Source organism: Staurois parvus, unplaced genomic scaffold (assembly GCF_062004578.1).
Source record: "Staurois parvus isolate SC_StPar_1 unplaced genomic scaffold, SC_StPar_1.0 ptg000297l, whole genome shotgun sequence".
Classification (NCBI taxonomy): Eukaryota; Metazoa; Chordata; class Amphibia; order Anura; family Ranidae; genus Staurois; species Staurois parvus.
In genome coordinates, this window is record NW_028318093.1 from 1,157,512 (window position 1) to 1,175,447 (window position 17,936).

A 17,936-nucleotide genomic window follows, 5' to 3' on the forward strand; every position below is an offset into this window, starting at 1 on the left:
CTCTGAAAACCTATCTCTTCAGGGAAGCCTATCCTGCCCTCAGCTAATAATGGAATCTTCTACTCCTCCTACCAGTCCATTCTTCACAGTTACTACCTTTTGTACCACTAGCCCCTCCCTCTTAGATTGTAAGCTCCAAGGAGCAGGGCCCTCCTAACCCTCTTGTATTGCACTGTATGTTGCTGTATTGTCTCCCTTTATATTGTAAAGCACTGAGCAAACTGTTGGCGCTATATAAATCCTGTATAATAATAATAATAATAGACACATAAAATAGTCACACAAAGTATAAACCTTCACAAGATATATATATATATATATATATATATATATATAAAAATAAAACACCCGCACATGACTTAACACCTTCACGCCGGCACCTCCCGACTCTCTAAGAGTTTCAGAAGCCGGGAGGCGGGGTGTAGGGTCATGTGACCACCGTGACTCACATGATCGGGAAAGGTCCTGATCGAAAGAGGAGTTCAGGACCTTTCCGTGAGTACCAGACATGTGTGCTGGGAGCGCGCAGGGCACACGATCTCGGCACATATGTTCTTTTTTAATAGAACGCAAATGCGTGGCTGCTCGGCGTCTAGGCCCAGATGCCAGGAGGCCGCACATTTGCGTTTGGCTGGTGTGAAGAGGTTAAAAGCAAATAACACGTAATATAGAGCAATATCCAAATAACCAGCTCACGATATGCCAGATATCAGCCAGTGATCCAGGTTCTTACTATGAGCCCGATCCTGACATGAGTCTTTGGGGTGAATAATAAGTACCAGGGGCGGATTGACCATTTGGAATCTCGGGCACTGCCCGAGGGCCCGGGGTCAGTAGGAGGCCCCATGAGATGCTCCTGGTACCTTTTTCATAGGCTTTTTTGAGTTTGGGCAAGGACACAGGGGCCCCATGATCCCCTATTGCCTGGGGTCCCCATGAGTTGTCAGTCCGCCTCTGGAAAGTACAAAATTTAATGTTCAGTGCTGACCATCCAAACAGATGATATCAAAATAATACACTGTATATGTAGTTACTATCACAAACTAAGTGAAAATAAACTGCTAATATATCTCTGTAACTGATGTCTAGCAGCATCAATAAAGTTCTGATTACTATCCGATCTCGTAGCCAGTCGATAATAGGATCCATGCACTCTAGCGTTTTTTATGAGCATGTTATCCAATGTGTTCATGCACACATAGGATTTTAGCAGTGTTTTGTGGCAGAAAAAAAAACCCACTGCCAGGGCATCCTGGAGCAGTAGCGACTGGCTGGAAAAATGCTTGAAACGTGTCTATACGCTTGGGGCGTTTAGCACTTGAGCGTTAATTCATTTCAATGACCAGAATAAATTATTTATTCTGGAGAATGAAATGAATTAACACCCAAATGCTTGATGCGGGTAAACGCAGCACACACTTTCACAAGCGTCAAGCTGAAGTTCAAAATTATTGTCAGTGTGCATGAGGCTTTAATATTAAAGAAATAAAAATTAAATGACAGTCAACCTGTGCAAAAGAGAAGGAGATTGGTGCAATTTCCTCATGCTACTAGGGCCCTTTCACACTAGAGTGCTTTTGCAGTGATAATATGCACCCTTTGCAGCTGAATGAAAGTGCATGAATATTATTCTCCTTTAAATTCTATGTAACTGTTCACATCAGTGTGCTACATTTGTGCTGTTTTCAAAAGTCCTGCATGCAGCATAAAACGCATCTTCCATTGTAATGCAATGGAAACTCACCAAAAGCGAATAAAACACACCTGATGTGTAGTTTTGGTGGGCTTTTGATTCACATGTCCAAACTTCACAAGTGGATGCTGGGAATCAGTAATCCAGAAAATGCACCAAAAACGTGTTTTTAGGGTCCATGCACACTAGGGCAGAATAAATGCCAGAACCTCAGGCAGAAAAAGCAGCAAAAAAGGGCTCATATTGCACAAGGGTTTATGGGAATTTGTGTTTATAAGCTTTTTATTCTAAAACATTACCCTCATTCAAGTGTACATTTTTGCGATGTACACTTGAAAACGCTGAACGCTCCTAAACGCCGTGTTTATGTGCATTAAACATGTTTTCTGCCTAAAGGCACTGCTCAAAAATGCAATTCTGGAAAAAAGCCCAGTTCTGTGAGGACGCATATTTGTGTTATGTCCGCATCAAGGGGTTAAGGTCCTGGAGTGGCCTAGCCAGTCTCCAGACCTAAATCCGATTGAAAATCTGTGGAGGGAGCTGAAAGTTCGAGTTGCCAAACATCAGCCACCAGACCTTAATGACTGCCAAGAGGAGTGGGCCAAAATCCCTCCTGAGATGTGTGCAAACTTTGTGGCCAACTACAGGAAACGTCTGACCTCTATGATTGCCAACAAGGGATTTGCCACCAAGTACTAAGTCATGTTTTGTGAAGGGGATCAAATACCTATTTCCCTCATGAACATGCAAATCAGTGCATCATTTGTTAGACATGCATTTCTTTTGAATTTTTTGTTGCTATTCTGTCTCTCAGTGTTACAATACACCTACCATTCGATTTTTAGACTGATCATTTCTTTGTGAGTGGGCAAACATTCAAAATCAGCAGGGGATCAAATTATTATTATTATTATACAGGATTTATATAGCGCCAACAGTTTGCACAGCGCTTTACAATATAAGGGAGACAGTACAATTACAATACATTTCAGTACAGAAAAAATATGAGGGCCCTGCTCGTGGAGCTTACAATCTAAAGGAAGGGGGAGGTGATACAAAAGGTGATAGCTGTGGGCAGGGGCGGACTGACCATTTGGAAACTCGGGCACTGCCCGAGGGCCCGGGGTCAGTAGGGGGCCCCATAAGATGCCCCTGGTACCTTTTTCATAGGCTTTTTTGAGTTTGGGCAAGGACACAGGGGCCCCATGATCCCCTATTGCCTGGGGTCCCCATCAGTTGTCAGTCTGCCCCTGGCTGCGGGGGATGATCTGGTGATTCAAGAACCTTTCTTATGTGGAGGTGGGGTAGGCTTCCCTGAAGAAGTGAGTTTTCAAAGATCGCCTAAAAGCAGACAGGGTGGGGGTTGACCGAACATGCTGTGGTAGGGAGTTCCAGAGAATGGGAGACGCTCTGGAGAAGTCCTGGAGGCGCGCGTGGGAGGAGGTGATGAGGGAGCTAGAGAGGGAGATATCATGGGAGGAGAGGAGTGGGTGATTTGGGTCGGTATCTGTGGAATCAAATACTTATTTCCTTCACTGTAGGCTAACATAGAGCTGCTTCTACAGGCTGAAGAAAAAAATGCCAAAAGAAGAGATGAGCACTGGAGGTGGAGACAAGGGAGCTTGAGAGCAGGAGCTCATGAGAGGAGCGGGGAGGATGGTTTGTGTTTAAGTGCGTGTATAAATGCGCCTAAGCACTAGAAACATTTAACGCTTGAGCATTAATTCATTTTGATGGCCAGAATAAATGATTATTCTGGCCAGTGAAATCAATTGACGCCCAAGCGCTTGGTGTACCTAAACATGTTACATGTGTTTACAAGCGCCAACCATTTTTTCTGCCAAAACACCACTGTCAGGAGGAAAGGTATCTAGGAGAGATAGCAAAAATGTCCAGCTTAAACATGAGAGGCAAGGAGGTATTCTATAGTTCATCAAAATAGATTTGAGGAGGGCTGACCCCATTCCTTGCAATGTAGCAAAGTCCCTGTGTTGTCAGCTCTCAATAGCAAATTAGGAGCTGTGTGCATTTCTGCCAGGATCAACAAGTATTTTTCTGTATGTACAGTCTTTAAAGAGATAAAGCATGGAGAAATGTACCTGTATTGCAGAGATATACTGAAAACATGTTTTCCTGATATAGACTTTAAATAATAAAAGTTCCATCATATTCACAGCAAGGCAGTACATATACATATGCCTAGCATTGCTAGCACTGCAAACTCTAATATTATTAGCCAGTCTCATGTATCTGCATATGGTGCCCTAATTAGCATTGCCTGGGTCAGCGAAAGAACTATTACAATTATCCTCGTATCTGTGTCTGCTGACGTTTGATTCCCGCTTACAGGGCTGAGATTATCATCTGGCCCCCTTTAATTCTGAAGCTGATTGTGTGCTCCATCTGCTTGTATTTGGCTTGATGCTGTATTAAATGTGGTCATTCTAAGCCGCGCTCTCTGTAAATTATTGACATAGCTAAGAAGTTTATGATTTGTTGTTGGCCTTGTTATGGTTTTATGATTCTCAGCTATATTTCAGAAAACACACAAGCATGAAGCATTGGAACATACAGGTTTAAGGGCAAATTTATAGATGGCCAACGTCTGTGTTAATTTGTATAGCAGGTACAAAGACGCATAAAAGCATAATCTATTTGGAAATGAGAACTTCTTTTTGTTTCATGTAGCAGTAAGGATAAAGTGTTCCGACAACAAGAATTTAGTGGTGTTTTACTGAAACCGAAAGAAAGGAAAATATCATTCTTGTTCAAAGCAATGAGCCAGAAAATGACATCTGGAATCTGGTTGGATGTTTTGGACTATACGAATTAAATGATTATGTGTTCTGTTTTGCACCCAAGCCATGGACTCCATTTCTATATGTTAGATGCATCTGATCATAATTATATCCTGGTTTACAGCATCTTAAAGCGGAGTTCCACCCATTTTTCATACTTTACCTGATTATGTTGTCCCTGTGAAATAAAGAACAAGTTGGATATATATATTTTTTTTAATATACAAACCTTTAAATCCACTGCAAGCCTGCAGTTCCAGTCCCGTCCGCCTAGGCGATGACGTTGTAAGGCGATTTGCAAGGTCTCCTGGGATTTTGTTTCCTGTATCCCAGGAGTCCTATGGTTTCCTGTAATCACGGAACTTGGAAACCAGAAATGGCGCGAATGGGAGGTGTTTTGCGCCATTTTACCGGAACACGTGGCTGTTGTATCCTGCTGCATCCTACGCTGTGCTCTATGCTGGAATTGCAGAGTGTGTACATTGAACTCAGTCTATTTAATGTATCTACTTTGGTAACAATATTTTGTGTGGTAATCGACTTTTAATTGGATGTGGTGACTGTTGATGGGCCAACTTTCTGTGAGTAAAGTGATGTACGTTGACTGACGGGGGCGGGTGTCAAGGTCCTACCTTTCCTCAGAGCTTGTGCATCCCATGTGCTGGTGTCCATCTTGGGTTTCTGCAAAGCATGGTGGGAACCTTTATGCCTTCAGGCTTCTGCGGCTCCTCCTCAGAAGGGTGTGGTTCATCACATTTAAGCCTGCTGTCGGCAAATGCCCTCTGCATTCGTGTCTTGTGTGTTAGTGTTGCAATAGCTCTGTTTATACTCTTGTGACTCTCCTGGAATCTGACTCGGCTTTTGACTAGACCATTCTCTGCGGTTTCCTTTGATCTGATCTCCCGTTGCTGAACCCGGCCTGTGACCTGTTATTCTTGTCTACTATTCTGTACTGTTTGTCCCGTTGTTGTCGACCCGGCCTGCCCGACTACGCTATTGTCTGATCTGGTTCCTACCAGCTACACGCCATTGACGGTGGCCATTACCGCAGCTGGGGTGTCTCAGGACCGCGACCTGGTTCCTGGCTGTGTCAAGTCTATCCCCACTATCAGGGGCCCTGGTGAAGGGCAGCCTGGGACTTAGACTCCGTGCCCTGAGGGACTCCGGTCTGTGGGTGGTGGCTGTTGTCAGTCAGTGCGTGACCCTGCCACTAGGCCTGCCTGTCCGTTCCACAGCTCCTGCCGTGACACCGGGGGGTGGGAACTTCAGCCGTCCGCACCATTGTTATGGCAACCTGTACTACACACGTTGTGCCAAGCAGTGTCTGTACTGCGCAGGTGCGAGAATGAGTGGTGCATGCTGGGATAGCCAGCAGCACCGATTCCCAGAAATAAATACCTGCGGGCTTCAGATGCCCACAGCCATCATGGCGCCTGCCTGCTTCTGAGATCATGGTAAATTTTTAATAAATACTAAGTAATTACAATGCTTTTACTATTGAATTATTGCAATTGTTAATGCTATTTGAAAGGTCATCGTGGATCTACTTTTACCAAAAATTTATTAGGGGGACAAGAGCTCCGCTTTAATGTTATCCATACAATGGCTTAAACTCCGTATCAAGTATTGTAATACTGGAACTCCAGAAAAAATCATAACCAGATCTCCGATCCCCAATGCAGTTAAAAAGTACAGCTTAGTTAACAATTGCAGAATTACAGGAAGCCAACACAAAGACAACATTCGGGTACTTATACAAGCTGATTTTAGAAATACGTTCCCTATTTTTTAAGATGGAGATTACATCAAGTATGTTTATATCTACAGTACATGGCACATAATCAAAGCAAGGTTTCTAATCCATGGTCAAAATTCCTGTGCATTGGGACCAGTGTTCATCGGTTTAAGTGGGCAAATGCAGTACGTTTTTGACATCGGTTTTGGAGTGGATTCAAAATCCTAGGCAGGTGTAGTTGACTAGGAGTTGACCTGCTTTCAATCTGAAGCTGCTTTTGCATTCCTGTTAGTTTGTATATGGAGAGAAAATGTTCCGAAACAAACAAGGGTGTCTAAAGCCTAAGTTTAGTTATTTTTTTATTTAAATCAGCACAATGGACATAACTTACATTCAGTGAGAAGTGTCCCTTGTGCTGGTGGCTGCTGTCTTCATTAAAATCTTCCATACACTTACAGCCCCCACACCCCTTAGATGCAGGTTTAATACAGCTGCTGCAACTGGACTCATCAAGAGTGCTGACTATTGCAGGCCATAGATGGGTCGAAAAAACAAAAGGCCGATTTTCGCACCGTTATTGGGTTAATTGGTTAGCTGTTTTTCTGGATTTTGGCACATTTTTTTTATCGGTAAAGTTGGAAAAAAATCGGCTGATATTGCCAATCGGCCGAATTTTCGCGGCAATGATGAGCAAATCGGCCGATCTTTTTACCGATAAAAAATCTGTGCATGAGCCATGACCTGCAAGAAAAAGAAGAAGAGGAAGAAAAAGAAGAAGAAGAAGAAAAAGAAGAAGAATTCCAGTCCGCTATTATATTTGACACGAAAAAGTATTGCGGTTGCAACAATGTATCTATTTGTATTCGAATAAAACCATCTGTATCCGAAATGGATACAAATAGATACAATGTTGCAACCGCAATACTTTTTCATGTCAAATATAATAGCAGAGCTCTCTGCAGGGACAGAAGTAATTAAATCCTGGCCGTAGACGGGACGAAAATCGGCCGATTTTTTTTTACCGTTGGTGGTAACGTCGGCCTATTGAACGACCGATTTTTTTTTTTTTTTAACAAACGGACGGTTTTTGACCCATCTATGGCCTGCATATGCCTTTCCACCCTCCTCCATTCATAGAAGCTGTATTGTGGCTGCCACCAATGAAAATTGCTCTATGAATATGGGTTGATTAATGAAAGGTCCACGCTCTCCATTTGTAGAGAGCTTCTATGAATGCAGGAGGTGGGCAAGCATAATTGGTACTCTTGTTGAGTGCCTGTGACAGGTCCAGTGGCTGTTGTAACCCCCATAGCACTAGAAGATTATGGTTCAGGGGGTAAGGGGGGGACAGTGCACAGACAATTTCAATGAAGACAGCAGCCACCAGCACAAGGGACATTTCTCAATGAATGTAAGTTCCATCCCTTCTGCTGACTTTTTTTTTTAAATTTTAATAAACTTAGGTTGTAAACTGATCATATGTCAGCATGTAGAAACAAAAAAATCATGTTTGATTCCCTTTAAACAAAAGTTACTGGAACGATAGCAAGATCTTTCCTATCTCAATATGCTCAAAAGAAAGCATCAATGTTACACAATGTTAGGTTTCAATGTATGGCAGCCAAACCCACAACTTCTCAACAGATCTGTTCAGTTAGTATATAAACAACATGGTACATATTGGGCCATTTTGTTAATGTTCAGCTATAAACTGCATGATAGGTTGGCAGGACTGCATGACAGGTAGGATAGGTCTATAATCCTTTTATATTGTAATTATTAGTCACTTACCTGTCCAAGTGAAAGGCAGCAATTTCAGAATTATGGCGTTCATAGTCTGAAAAGTAGAAGAAGTCGGGAGGGGTCTCTTGTTCTCTTGTTTGCCTGGAAAGACAGGAAAACATTTACACTTTATTAATATCCTCCTGCATTAGGTGAAGGATTTGTGCTGCACAAATATGCGTCATTATGGAAACGTTCAGTATTCTAAATGCATTCCTTTTTGGCATACTAAAAGGACCATGAAGGCCATGACATGTCATATAACAAACATTGTCGGCTCCACTTTCAGCTATACAGTTTTTCATACATGTATGTTTTCTACTAAGATTACTAGATGTTCATAGAAAAATTATTGCAGTTAAAAAAAAAAAAAGAAAGAAAAAAATTAATGCAGTGAAAAAGAAAAAAGCTGCTTTATCACATACAGAATGTAACATGTATTATGCCAAACTATGATTTACGTGTAGGTTGTCATTATGTCTAACCCCCATAACAGCCACTGAGCAAGGGACCCATGCAGTCCCTACACCTCAGTATGCTAAGATACTTCATCCCCCACCAAAAAAAAACAAAAAAAACCCACATTATAATAAGCCCACACAGGTAAAAAAAAAGTATTCCCCTGGTTTATTCCAGTGGATCCCAAACTGCAGCCAGCAGGGCCAGATGAGATCCTTTTTGGCATACTTAGCCCTCATGCACACGGGACGTTTTGATAACGCTGGTAACATTAGCTGTGTAAAGTAACGATTAAAAACCGGAGTTTTTCAGCTTTTTTGAGTTTTTTTGCATTAGCGTTTAACAGCGTTTTGCTGTGTTTAGTGTCATTTTCCCGTGATTTTCCGCATTCGCATTTTTTAGCGTTATTTTTTACCCCCAAAAATATTTTTTTTTTACCAAAAATGAAAATTTCTTTACTGGCCAAAAATGAGGTTTTGCAGCGTTTTACCGCATTTTGTCGTGTTTTTCAGCATTACAACGTTTTAACAGCTAAAAAATTCCTCTAGTAACCCACTAGTCCTGGGGTTTTTTTCCCAGCCAAAAAATGTTGATTACAGTCTATGTGTGCATGGACATATGCCAGGGGGGTTTACTAGCTGTAGAAAAAAAAGTAAAAAACCAAAAACATCAGCTGCAAAAATGTCCAGTGTGCATGAAAACTAAGGCTATGTTCACACTAGCAAAAAAAACATACAAAAAACTGGTCACCTACCCAGGTCTATAACTGGCTTTTTAAGCAGTGAACATGGAAGGCGTCACACTAGCTTTGTCAGCAGGCGTTAGACAGGCATTTGGGAAGTGTTTTTAATGCTTCTCAAACGCCTATGAAAATTCTGCACATGGCAGCAGACAGTGCTGTTCCCACTGAAGCATTAGTGTCGCGGCAAAACTGACAGCTCATTTCGAGTCAGGAGGAGTTAAAGCCTCCCATTCAAGTCTATGGTGCAGCTCCTCAAACGCCTGTCAGGCGTTTGCGGTGCGGTTACGAGGCGGTGGTGGAGTGTTAATACCATTTAACTTCATTATAGGCATTTGTGGTGCGGTTTTAACGCTTGGGAAATGCCTATCAACAGCCTCCAAACTGCGCATAGGGCATTTGAGGAGTGTTTGATGAGCGTGAAAAACGCTTTCCAAACACCTGTCTAAGGCTACGTTCACACTAGCCTTGTTAGCAAGCGGCAGACAGGCGTTTGGGAAGCGTTTTTACCGTTTCCCAAACGCCTGGGAAAATTCTGCACATTGTAGCACATGGCGCTGTTCAAACGGGAGCGTTAGCGTCGCGGCAAAACGGACACCTCTGGTTGAGTCAGGAGGAGTTGAAGCCTCCTATTCAAGTCTATGGTGCCACTCCGCAAACACCCTGTAGATAGCTTAAAGTATTTGTTTTGAATGGAAGTACAAAAATAACTGACAGCAGGTTGGTAGCTGAAGACAACGCTAAAGCCTAGTACACACGATTAGAAAATCCCCCGAAAAATACTGCTTTTGAAGCGATCGTACGATAATCTGATCGTTAGTACACAACTTTCATCCAAAATTATTTGAAGGGACAAGCCCAGAAATGTTTCTGGTATGTTTTTAAATGTTTTAGTTAGTACAGTTTTCATCCAAAAATGCATTACAAATATATTACATCACGTCGCGGCAAAACGGACGCCTCTGGTTGAGTCAGGAGGAGTTGAAGCCTCCTATTCAAGTCTATGGTGCCACTCCGCAAACACCCGGCCGGTGTTTGCGGTGCGGTTGCGGGACGTTTGTGGAGCGTTAACACCATTCAAACTTTATTATAGGCGTTTGTGAGGCATTTTTAATGCTTGGCAAACACCTAGCAACCGCGTTAAAACCGCTCCGCAAACGCCAGACCAACACTTGCCAAACGCTACAGGGGCGATTGGCAGGAGTTGTAAAAACAGTCAAGTGTGAACAAGCCCTAACTCCTGTCAAATGCTATAGAGGCGTTTGGCAAGAGTTAGAAATAAAGTCAAGTGTGAACGAGCCCTAAAAGGGCCATGAGGGCCATGACATGCCTAAGTGCATTGAGTTCCTGCCATGTGATTGGCTGATTAGCAATTTGTGTTACCAAGCAACTGAACAGGTGTACCTAATAAAGTGGCCAGTGAATGAATATACAATGCTTTCAAAAACTCTCAACAATATCCAAAGTTTCATGGAAAAAAATCCCTTGAATCTTTTAATGAAATGTCCTGGTCTTGGGTTAAAAGGCTTAATCTTGACAGTTTAGCCAGCTGTGGAATCTGTAATTGTGCCTCGGTGCTCCATAACTGACATATGGGACAATCATTAAATCACCGCAGGAACAGTACATTCTCGCAAATTTCTTCCATCTATTAGCTGCCTGCAGCTCTGTGCACTTCTACTATATACATCATTAACTTTGGATCTTTAAAAAAAATCTCCTTTCCCTGGTTTATTATCCCGCACTCTTCAGCTTGTTTGTGTAAATCTTCCTGAGACATCAAAACAATACTTTTTTACAAGTGATGGCTGCAGCACATTTAAGGCTGCTGCGCTTTCCGGCTTGAAGAATTTCGTCAACCCTCTTGTCATTATTTCTGCTGCAAAGGGTGCCAGCAGACTTGTATTTCAAAACAGCTAAACAGGACGGAATAGCGCCCTGATAGAAGCACAATAACAATGTAACATTTTATCACAGATGACAGTCTACTGATGATCAGATCTTTTCCTGGTTTTAAACTTTCTTTATAAAAAAAAAAAAAAAAGCGTAAAACTTCATTGCTATTTATTATGCACAAATGACATTAATTATATGGTGCGGAAAACTTCTGTAGATAGCTTAAAGTATTTGTTTGAATGGGAGCACACTGCGAAAAATAACTGACAGCAGGTTGGTAACTGAAGACAACGCTAAAGCCTAGTACACACGATTAGAAAATCCTACGAAAAATACTGCTTTTGAAGCGATCGTACGATAATCTGATTGTTAGTACACAACTTTCATCCAAAACTATTTGAAGGGACAAGCCCAAAAATGTTTCTGGTATGTTTTTAAATGTTTTAGTTAGTACAGTTTTCATCCAAAAATGCATTACAAATATATTACATCACGTCTGAATTTTCTTTCTGTCATACAAGATTTCTCGTAACTGTAGTAACCTCTTCACTTTCAATATTTAACTAGCATGAAAAAAAAAAAAAAGGATGATCATTCGTCCAATATTCTCACTGTGTGTACGGGGATTTTGGTTACCATTCACATGGGTGCTGACACCCATAGCTGTGAATGAGCACCTTGTTTGTATGACTTCAGCCGTTAGGTGCTGTGTGCAGGAAGGCCCATTCATGTCTACTGGGATGCAGCAGCTGCGTGGACCACTCATCCCTATGTACCAGCTGTATGGGTGATCGGTTCCAAATGTAGATGGTCTGTTCTTGGAGCCACTCACCTTCACTTCTGTCAAATTAGGATGAGCGGCTGACGATTGAAGTCACACAAACAGCTTTCATTCACATGCTATGGGTGTCAGTGCCAATCTGAATGAGACCTTACCCATATCTCCACACCAGAAGTAATAGGCGGCACTGATGAGCTGGCACTGATGAGGCGGCACTGATGATGCTGCACTGATATGCAACAATGATAGGCAATGATAGGCGGCACTGATGGGCAGCACTGATGAGCACTGACAGGTGGCACTGACTAACGGCACTGAGTGGAGGTACTGCTGGGCACAGGTGGATGGCACTACTAGGCACTGATGGGCACAGGTGGGTGGCACTGCTGGGCACAGGTGGGCAGCACTGGTGGGTGGCACTGCTGGGCACTGATCATCAGTGCTCTGATGATCGGTGGCAATCCGTCCTCTGACAATTGCCGGTTATCGGCAGTACTGTCATCACACTCTGACAGTGTGAGGAAAGTGCAGCTGATAACCAGCGACTGCATTTACCAGTGATCTGCTGTGTCATTGGACACAGCTGATCACGTGGTAAAAGACAGCTGTGATTGGCCTTTTACCAGATCACGTGATCAGCTGTGTCCATGGGACACAGCGATACGGAGATCGCCAGGGGCACGGGGGAGGGCATGTTCTGGGAGGTCTTCATATGATGCCCTCCCAGGACTGGACAACCGATCTGTAGCCGTCATTCGGCTATAGTGTGGTTGGCAAGTGGTTAAAGTAGGAAGTAGAAAAGGGTTAAAGTAGTAGTTCTTTTTTTTTAATTTTGGATAGTGCAAGAGGTTTTAACCCCTGTCAGTTTGTATGCCATCCGTGTCCCAATGGGGAGAATTCCCTTCACTTCCTGCCCCATAGCCAAAACAGGAAGTGAGAGGAAATTCCTCCAAAGTGAGGGAATCCCTTGTTGTCACCAGAACAAGTCCCCATTGGAAGATTTTCCATCTATCCGTGTTCTGGGGACAACCCACAATTTGGGCTTTTCTTTTACTTTCACTTATGATGGTAACAGTAAACAGGGTAAATAGAGAGGGTGAATCTCCTTAACGGTGGAACAAATGGCAATAAAAACCTGACAGGTGTTCAAATCCCTGTCCTCCTTTTCCGAAGCAAAAAAAAAAAGAAAAAATGCCTTTAGTTCTACTTTAAAACCTCAGGCACACAGGCACTGAGGTTGTACCAACGTCATTTCTGGACCCGGGATGCACAGCTGCTGCATACATCTGCCCATAGTAAGTAATGGCTCTATGAAGGATTACACCACTACTTGCATAAACCCACAAATATGCAAAGTTCTGCACCCCTGTGCACTGATCATCTGCATCCAGAACTTCCTCGACCCCAGTGATGCCATTTAGGACCGGTTCACCCCTTGAATTGCACAGGAATGCACTGTACGTTCCTGTGCGATTCACCTGTGATCTGAGTGCAGTGCGATCTCAGCCCATTCAGTTGAAAGGGATGAAATGTAGTGTATGCACTTCTTTAAAAAAAAAAAAGCAGAGCAACCAGATTCCAAAGGGTTGCCACCTCATCCCTTTAAAAACAAACACATATTAATTACACAGGTTCTGTGGCTGATTAAGGTGGTAATTAAACTCACTGATCCCCGGTTCTCATATATGCGGTTTTGCACAAGAGCCCATTCATTTGAATGGACTCCCATGCCCGTGACATGCAGGGAAGAAGTCCCTGCACTTCTTTGGAAGACGCAGCCTGCACGGGGACCTCGGTTCCCAGTACAGTTGCGTTTTCCAGTGCACCCGTCCACGTGTCCGCATTTCTCTGTGCGTGTGGTGCGGCTGCACGGATTTTTGTGCGGATTCGCAGTGGCACCACCCGCACAGATATGAACCTAGGGTTAGTGCCTTATCTGCATTCAGTTAGCCTCAGAACCTGTGTGATGTGTTCGGTTTTAAAGGGATGAGTTGGCAACCCTAGGACCGCATTGTACTACTGTACCATTCAAGGTGCAGGCACATGCTTTTGGGGTGTTAAGTTAATGCTGACACCCACTACGGAATGGAAGTGCAGTGCATTTTGAATTCTGGTGTGAACTGGCCTTTAAACTATTTTAAAAGAATGCAGGTGAAAAAGTGTGCAAAGCCCGACAAAACATGACTTTAAATCGACTGAAATGGGTAGATTTTCTCTCACTTTCTGCTGGGTCTCACGTACAGTCATTCCTTGCTATGGGCAGCTGTATGCAGCATCCTGGGTGCGGAATTATTCCCACGGATTACATTGTATGCCCAAAACTGCCTGTGTGAATGAGTCCTTAAACCCATCAGTTTACGGTTTGTGTTTTCTTTTTTCCCTCTAAGGCCCCTTTCCTTTATGCATTTCATAGGAATTAGAGAAAAATATCTGAACAATCTTTACAAAGTGAGATAAATTCCTCTCCAAAGCCCCATTCACACATTTTCAGGATATTTTTATGCGTTCTTTTGTTCTGCTTTGTGTGTTTATTCACCCACTAATGCATGCTTTTTAAATGGTTTTCACATACAGTTGTGTTCAAAATAATAGCAGTCAGACATCACTAACCTGATCAATCACTGTTTTTGGTAGAAATGATGTTTCTACATGGCAAATAATTTACTAGCAGGTGTAGTAGAGTAATAGAAATCCAACAGACCCAACAGTCATGACATGTATGTTGCTGATTCTGTGTAATTGAATCACTAATTGAAAGGGGCATGTTCAAAATAATAGCAGTGTGGAGTTCTATTAGTGAGGTCATTCATTCTTTGAAAAACAGGTGGCAATTATTGCCCTTATTTAAGGAAGGAAGGCAGCAAATGTTGTACATGCTGGTTACAGTGCATTTCTCTGAAATTCTGAGGAAAATGGATCGTTCCAGACATTGTTCAGAAGAACAGTGTATCTTGATTAAAATGTTGATTGGAGAGGGGAAAACATATAAAGAAGTGCAGAAAATGATAGGCTGCTCAGCTAAAATGATCGCAAATGCTTTAAAATGGCAACCAAAACCTGAAAAATGTGGAAGAAAGCGAAAAACTACCATTTGAATGGATAGAAGAATAGCCACAATGGCAAGGACTCAGCCAACAATCAGCTCCAGGAAGATGAAAGAAGGTCTAAAGTTACCTGTGAGTACTGTTACAATTAGAAGACGCCTATGTGAAGCCAAGCTATCTGCAAGAAGCCCCCGCAAAGTCCCACTTTTGAAAAAAAGACGTGTGCTGAAGAGGTTACAATTTGCAAACAGCACATTGACTGGCCTAAAGAGAAATGACGCAACATTTTGTGGACTGATGAAAGCCACAGTACACTGTGAAGACAGTGAAGCATGGTTGCGCAAGCATCATGATATGGGGATGTTTCTCATACTACAGTGTTGGGCCTATTTATCGCATACCAGGGATCATGGATCTGTTTGAATACATCAGAATACTTGAGAGGTCATGCTGCCTTATGCTGAAGAGGAAATGCCTTTGAAATGGGTGTTCCAACAAGACAACAACCCCAAACACACCAGTAAACATGCAACATCTTGGTTCCAGACCAACAAGATTGACGTTATGGAGTGGCCAGCCCAATCCCTGGATCTTAATCCAATAGAAAACTTGTGGGGTGATATCAAAAATGGAGTTTCTGAGGAAAAACCAAGAAATAGAGAAGAACTGTGGAATGTAGTCCAATGTCTAGTGAATGTTTGAGTTTGTAAAGAAGAATACAAACACTGCTATTTTTTTGAACAGTCTAATATTCACTTTTCTTCAATTTTTTTAGAGGAAAAATACAAATTTGATATATTTTTCTTCATGTTTTGATTTGGAATAGAGTGTGTAGTGTTCCCACTGCATTTGTGTGTATGGAAATACAAGCTATTAGAAGGATTTTGAGCTTTATTCACTTTTTTCAACACACTGCATTATTTTGAACACAACTGTATTTTCAAGCTTCAGCAATTTTGGTTTTGGCCAATGGAAAGTAGTATCCTTTGTGATGTCACCATTGGCCTTCTTGTTTTTTCTGTTTGTTGTGGTAATGTCAGAGCTCTATATTTCTTCCCAGGCCCACTGTTGCATACCACAGTTCTCGTAATGAGCATCATTGATATCATAGAAGTTCTTGTGGGTCCTCACCAGACAGATGTAAGTCTCCACATCCAGCACTGACATGCCTAATTCCTACATTTTATTCACAGGCCCCAGTTTGTTAGGAGGAGGAGACAGATGCAAAAACAAATGCAAAGTGTGCAAAAAACATACTAAAATACTTGGAACCACACATTTTGAGGTGCTCTACTTAAAGGTTCCAAAAAATGCTTGAAAATGTACTCTAGTACTTTTTCGTTCAACAAGCAGCAACACAATACTTAGCTGTGAACAAGCTCCATTATGTACAATGTAATGTATAATACATGTTGACCATTGTTGAGCTTGGGGAAACATACAATAAATCAGGTGTGAAAGAAGGCTTAGACACTTGTCACCAAAACAAGATTTAAGCTGCCCATCCATTTGTAAGTTTTTTCATTCAACCAGTGGGTTGAATTTAAAAAAGAGGAACCAATTTCCCATCCACACTCAAGTTGGATGAGGGAATCCTCCCTACTGAACTATCATATTCAGACAGCAGAAAGGTTTCCCCACTGTCAGAATGCACTGATCAGCACTGTAGTCTATAGCTTGCAGGGTTAATCAAGCAGCTAAAATCAGACAGAGTGGCAGTACAGAAAGTCGATCAGTAGACGGACTTCTGTTTCACCACAGTGGCCATACATGGATCGAAATTCAGCCAGTCCCTGCTGAACCAGCTGAATTTGTATCCATGTATGGCCAGCTGTACTCTTACCTTTTGTTCTTATGACAACTGTATAATTTTGAATTTCCTATATGAAATCAGGGCAAAGAATGAAACAATACAATGCCGGCTGGCTAACAAACCATATATTACCAAGTGGTCTTTTGTAAACTTGTTTTAAATTGCATAAAGCTTATTAAACTTGAAAAACCTTTTCGGAATTATGGCAACAGTCTTTGAGAACATTTCAGTCTATAATGCTATAAATGTATTAGAGGAAAAAAATGTAAGTGCTATAATTTACAGATTATAGATCCGCTCATTGCCATAAGCAATGGGAGCTCTGAATCACACAGCGCTTGCTTTCTATCCTGCCTCAATGTTTGGAAAGACAAGCTACATAACTATTGTTTCCAATGTATTTTGTGCATTAGTGGAACAGTTACCAAGTTTTCCTCTTTCTTTAATTTTACAAATTGTCCTTTGCCCCCCATGTTCCATCAGGCACGGGTACGTGCATGATTTACCAGGACATTTTTTTTTTGTAATTTCTAATTTTTAAATTAATTCTTTACTGCTATACTCAAGGAAGATTCAGCGCCCTCTACAGGAACATTAGATAAGTTTCAAAGTGACAGTAAACGTTATGTACATTGTAGTTGAGGTCATGTGCACTGCCCTATGCACACTACAAAACCCATAGTACATAGCCAGGGGCAGACTGACCATTTAAAAACTCGGTCACTGCCCGAGGGCCCGGGGTCAGTAGGGGCCCCATGAGATGCCCCTGGAACCTTTTTCATAGGCTTTTTTGAGTTTGGGCAAGGACACAGGGGCCCCATGATCTCCTATTGCCCGGGGGCCGCATGAGTTGTCAGTCCACCCCTGTACATAGCCCCTACCAGGGGCGGACTGACCATTTGGAAACTCTGGCACTGCCCGAGGGCCCGGGGTCAGTAGGGGCCCCATGAGATGCCCCTGGTACCTTTTTCATAGGCTTTTTTGAGTTTGGGCAAGGACACAGGGGCCCCATGATCTCCTATTGCCCGGGGGCTTCATGAGTTGTCAGTCCACCCCTGTACATAGCCCCTACATACAATGGGACCATAAAGAATGAACACAGCCACCCTCTAACAGGAAGTTGAATCACAGCAGGAAAAAAAAGGAATGTGGAAGCCAATCTCTGTCTTGAGGAGCTACAAATCCCACCAAAACAT

General features: G+C 42.4%; 1 protein-coding gene across 1 annotated transcript in view; it reads right to left on the reverse strand.

Moving 5' to 3' along the window:
- The window catches only part of FAM20C (FAM20C golgi associated secretory pathway kinase), a 288,908-nt gene that overhangs the window by 80,203 nt on the left and 190,769 nt on the right, over positions 1-17,936 (reverse strand). Inside the window, exon 4 of the mRNA XM_089682732.1 lies at positions 8,018-8,110. Coding sequence (XP_089538858.1) covers positions 8,018-8,110 — 93 coding nt within the window. The remainder of the gene's footprint in view (positions 1-8,017; positions 8,111-17,936) is intronic.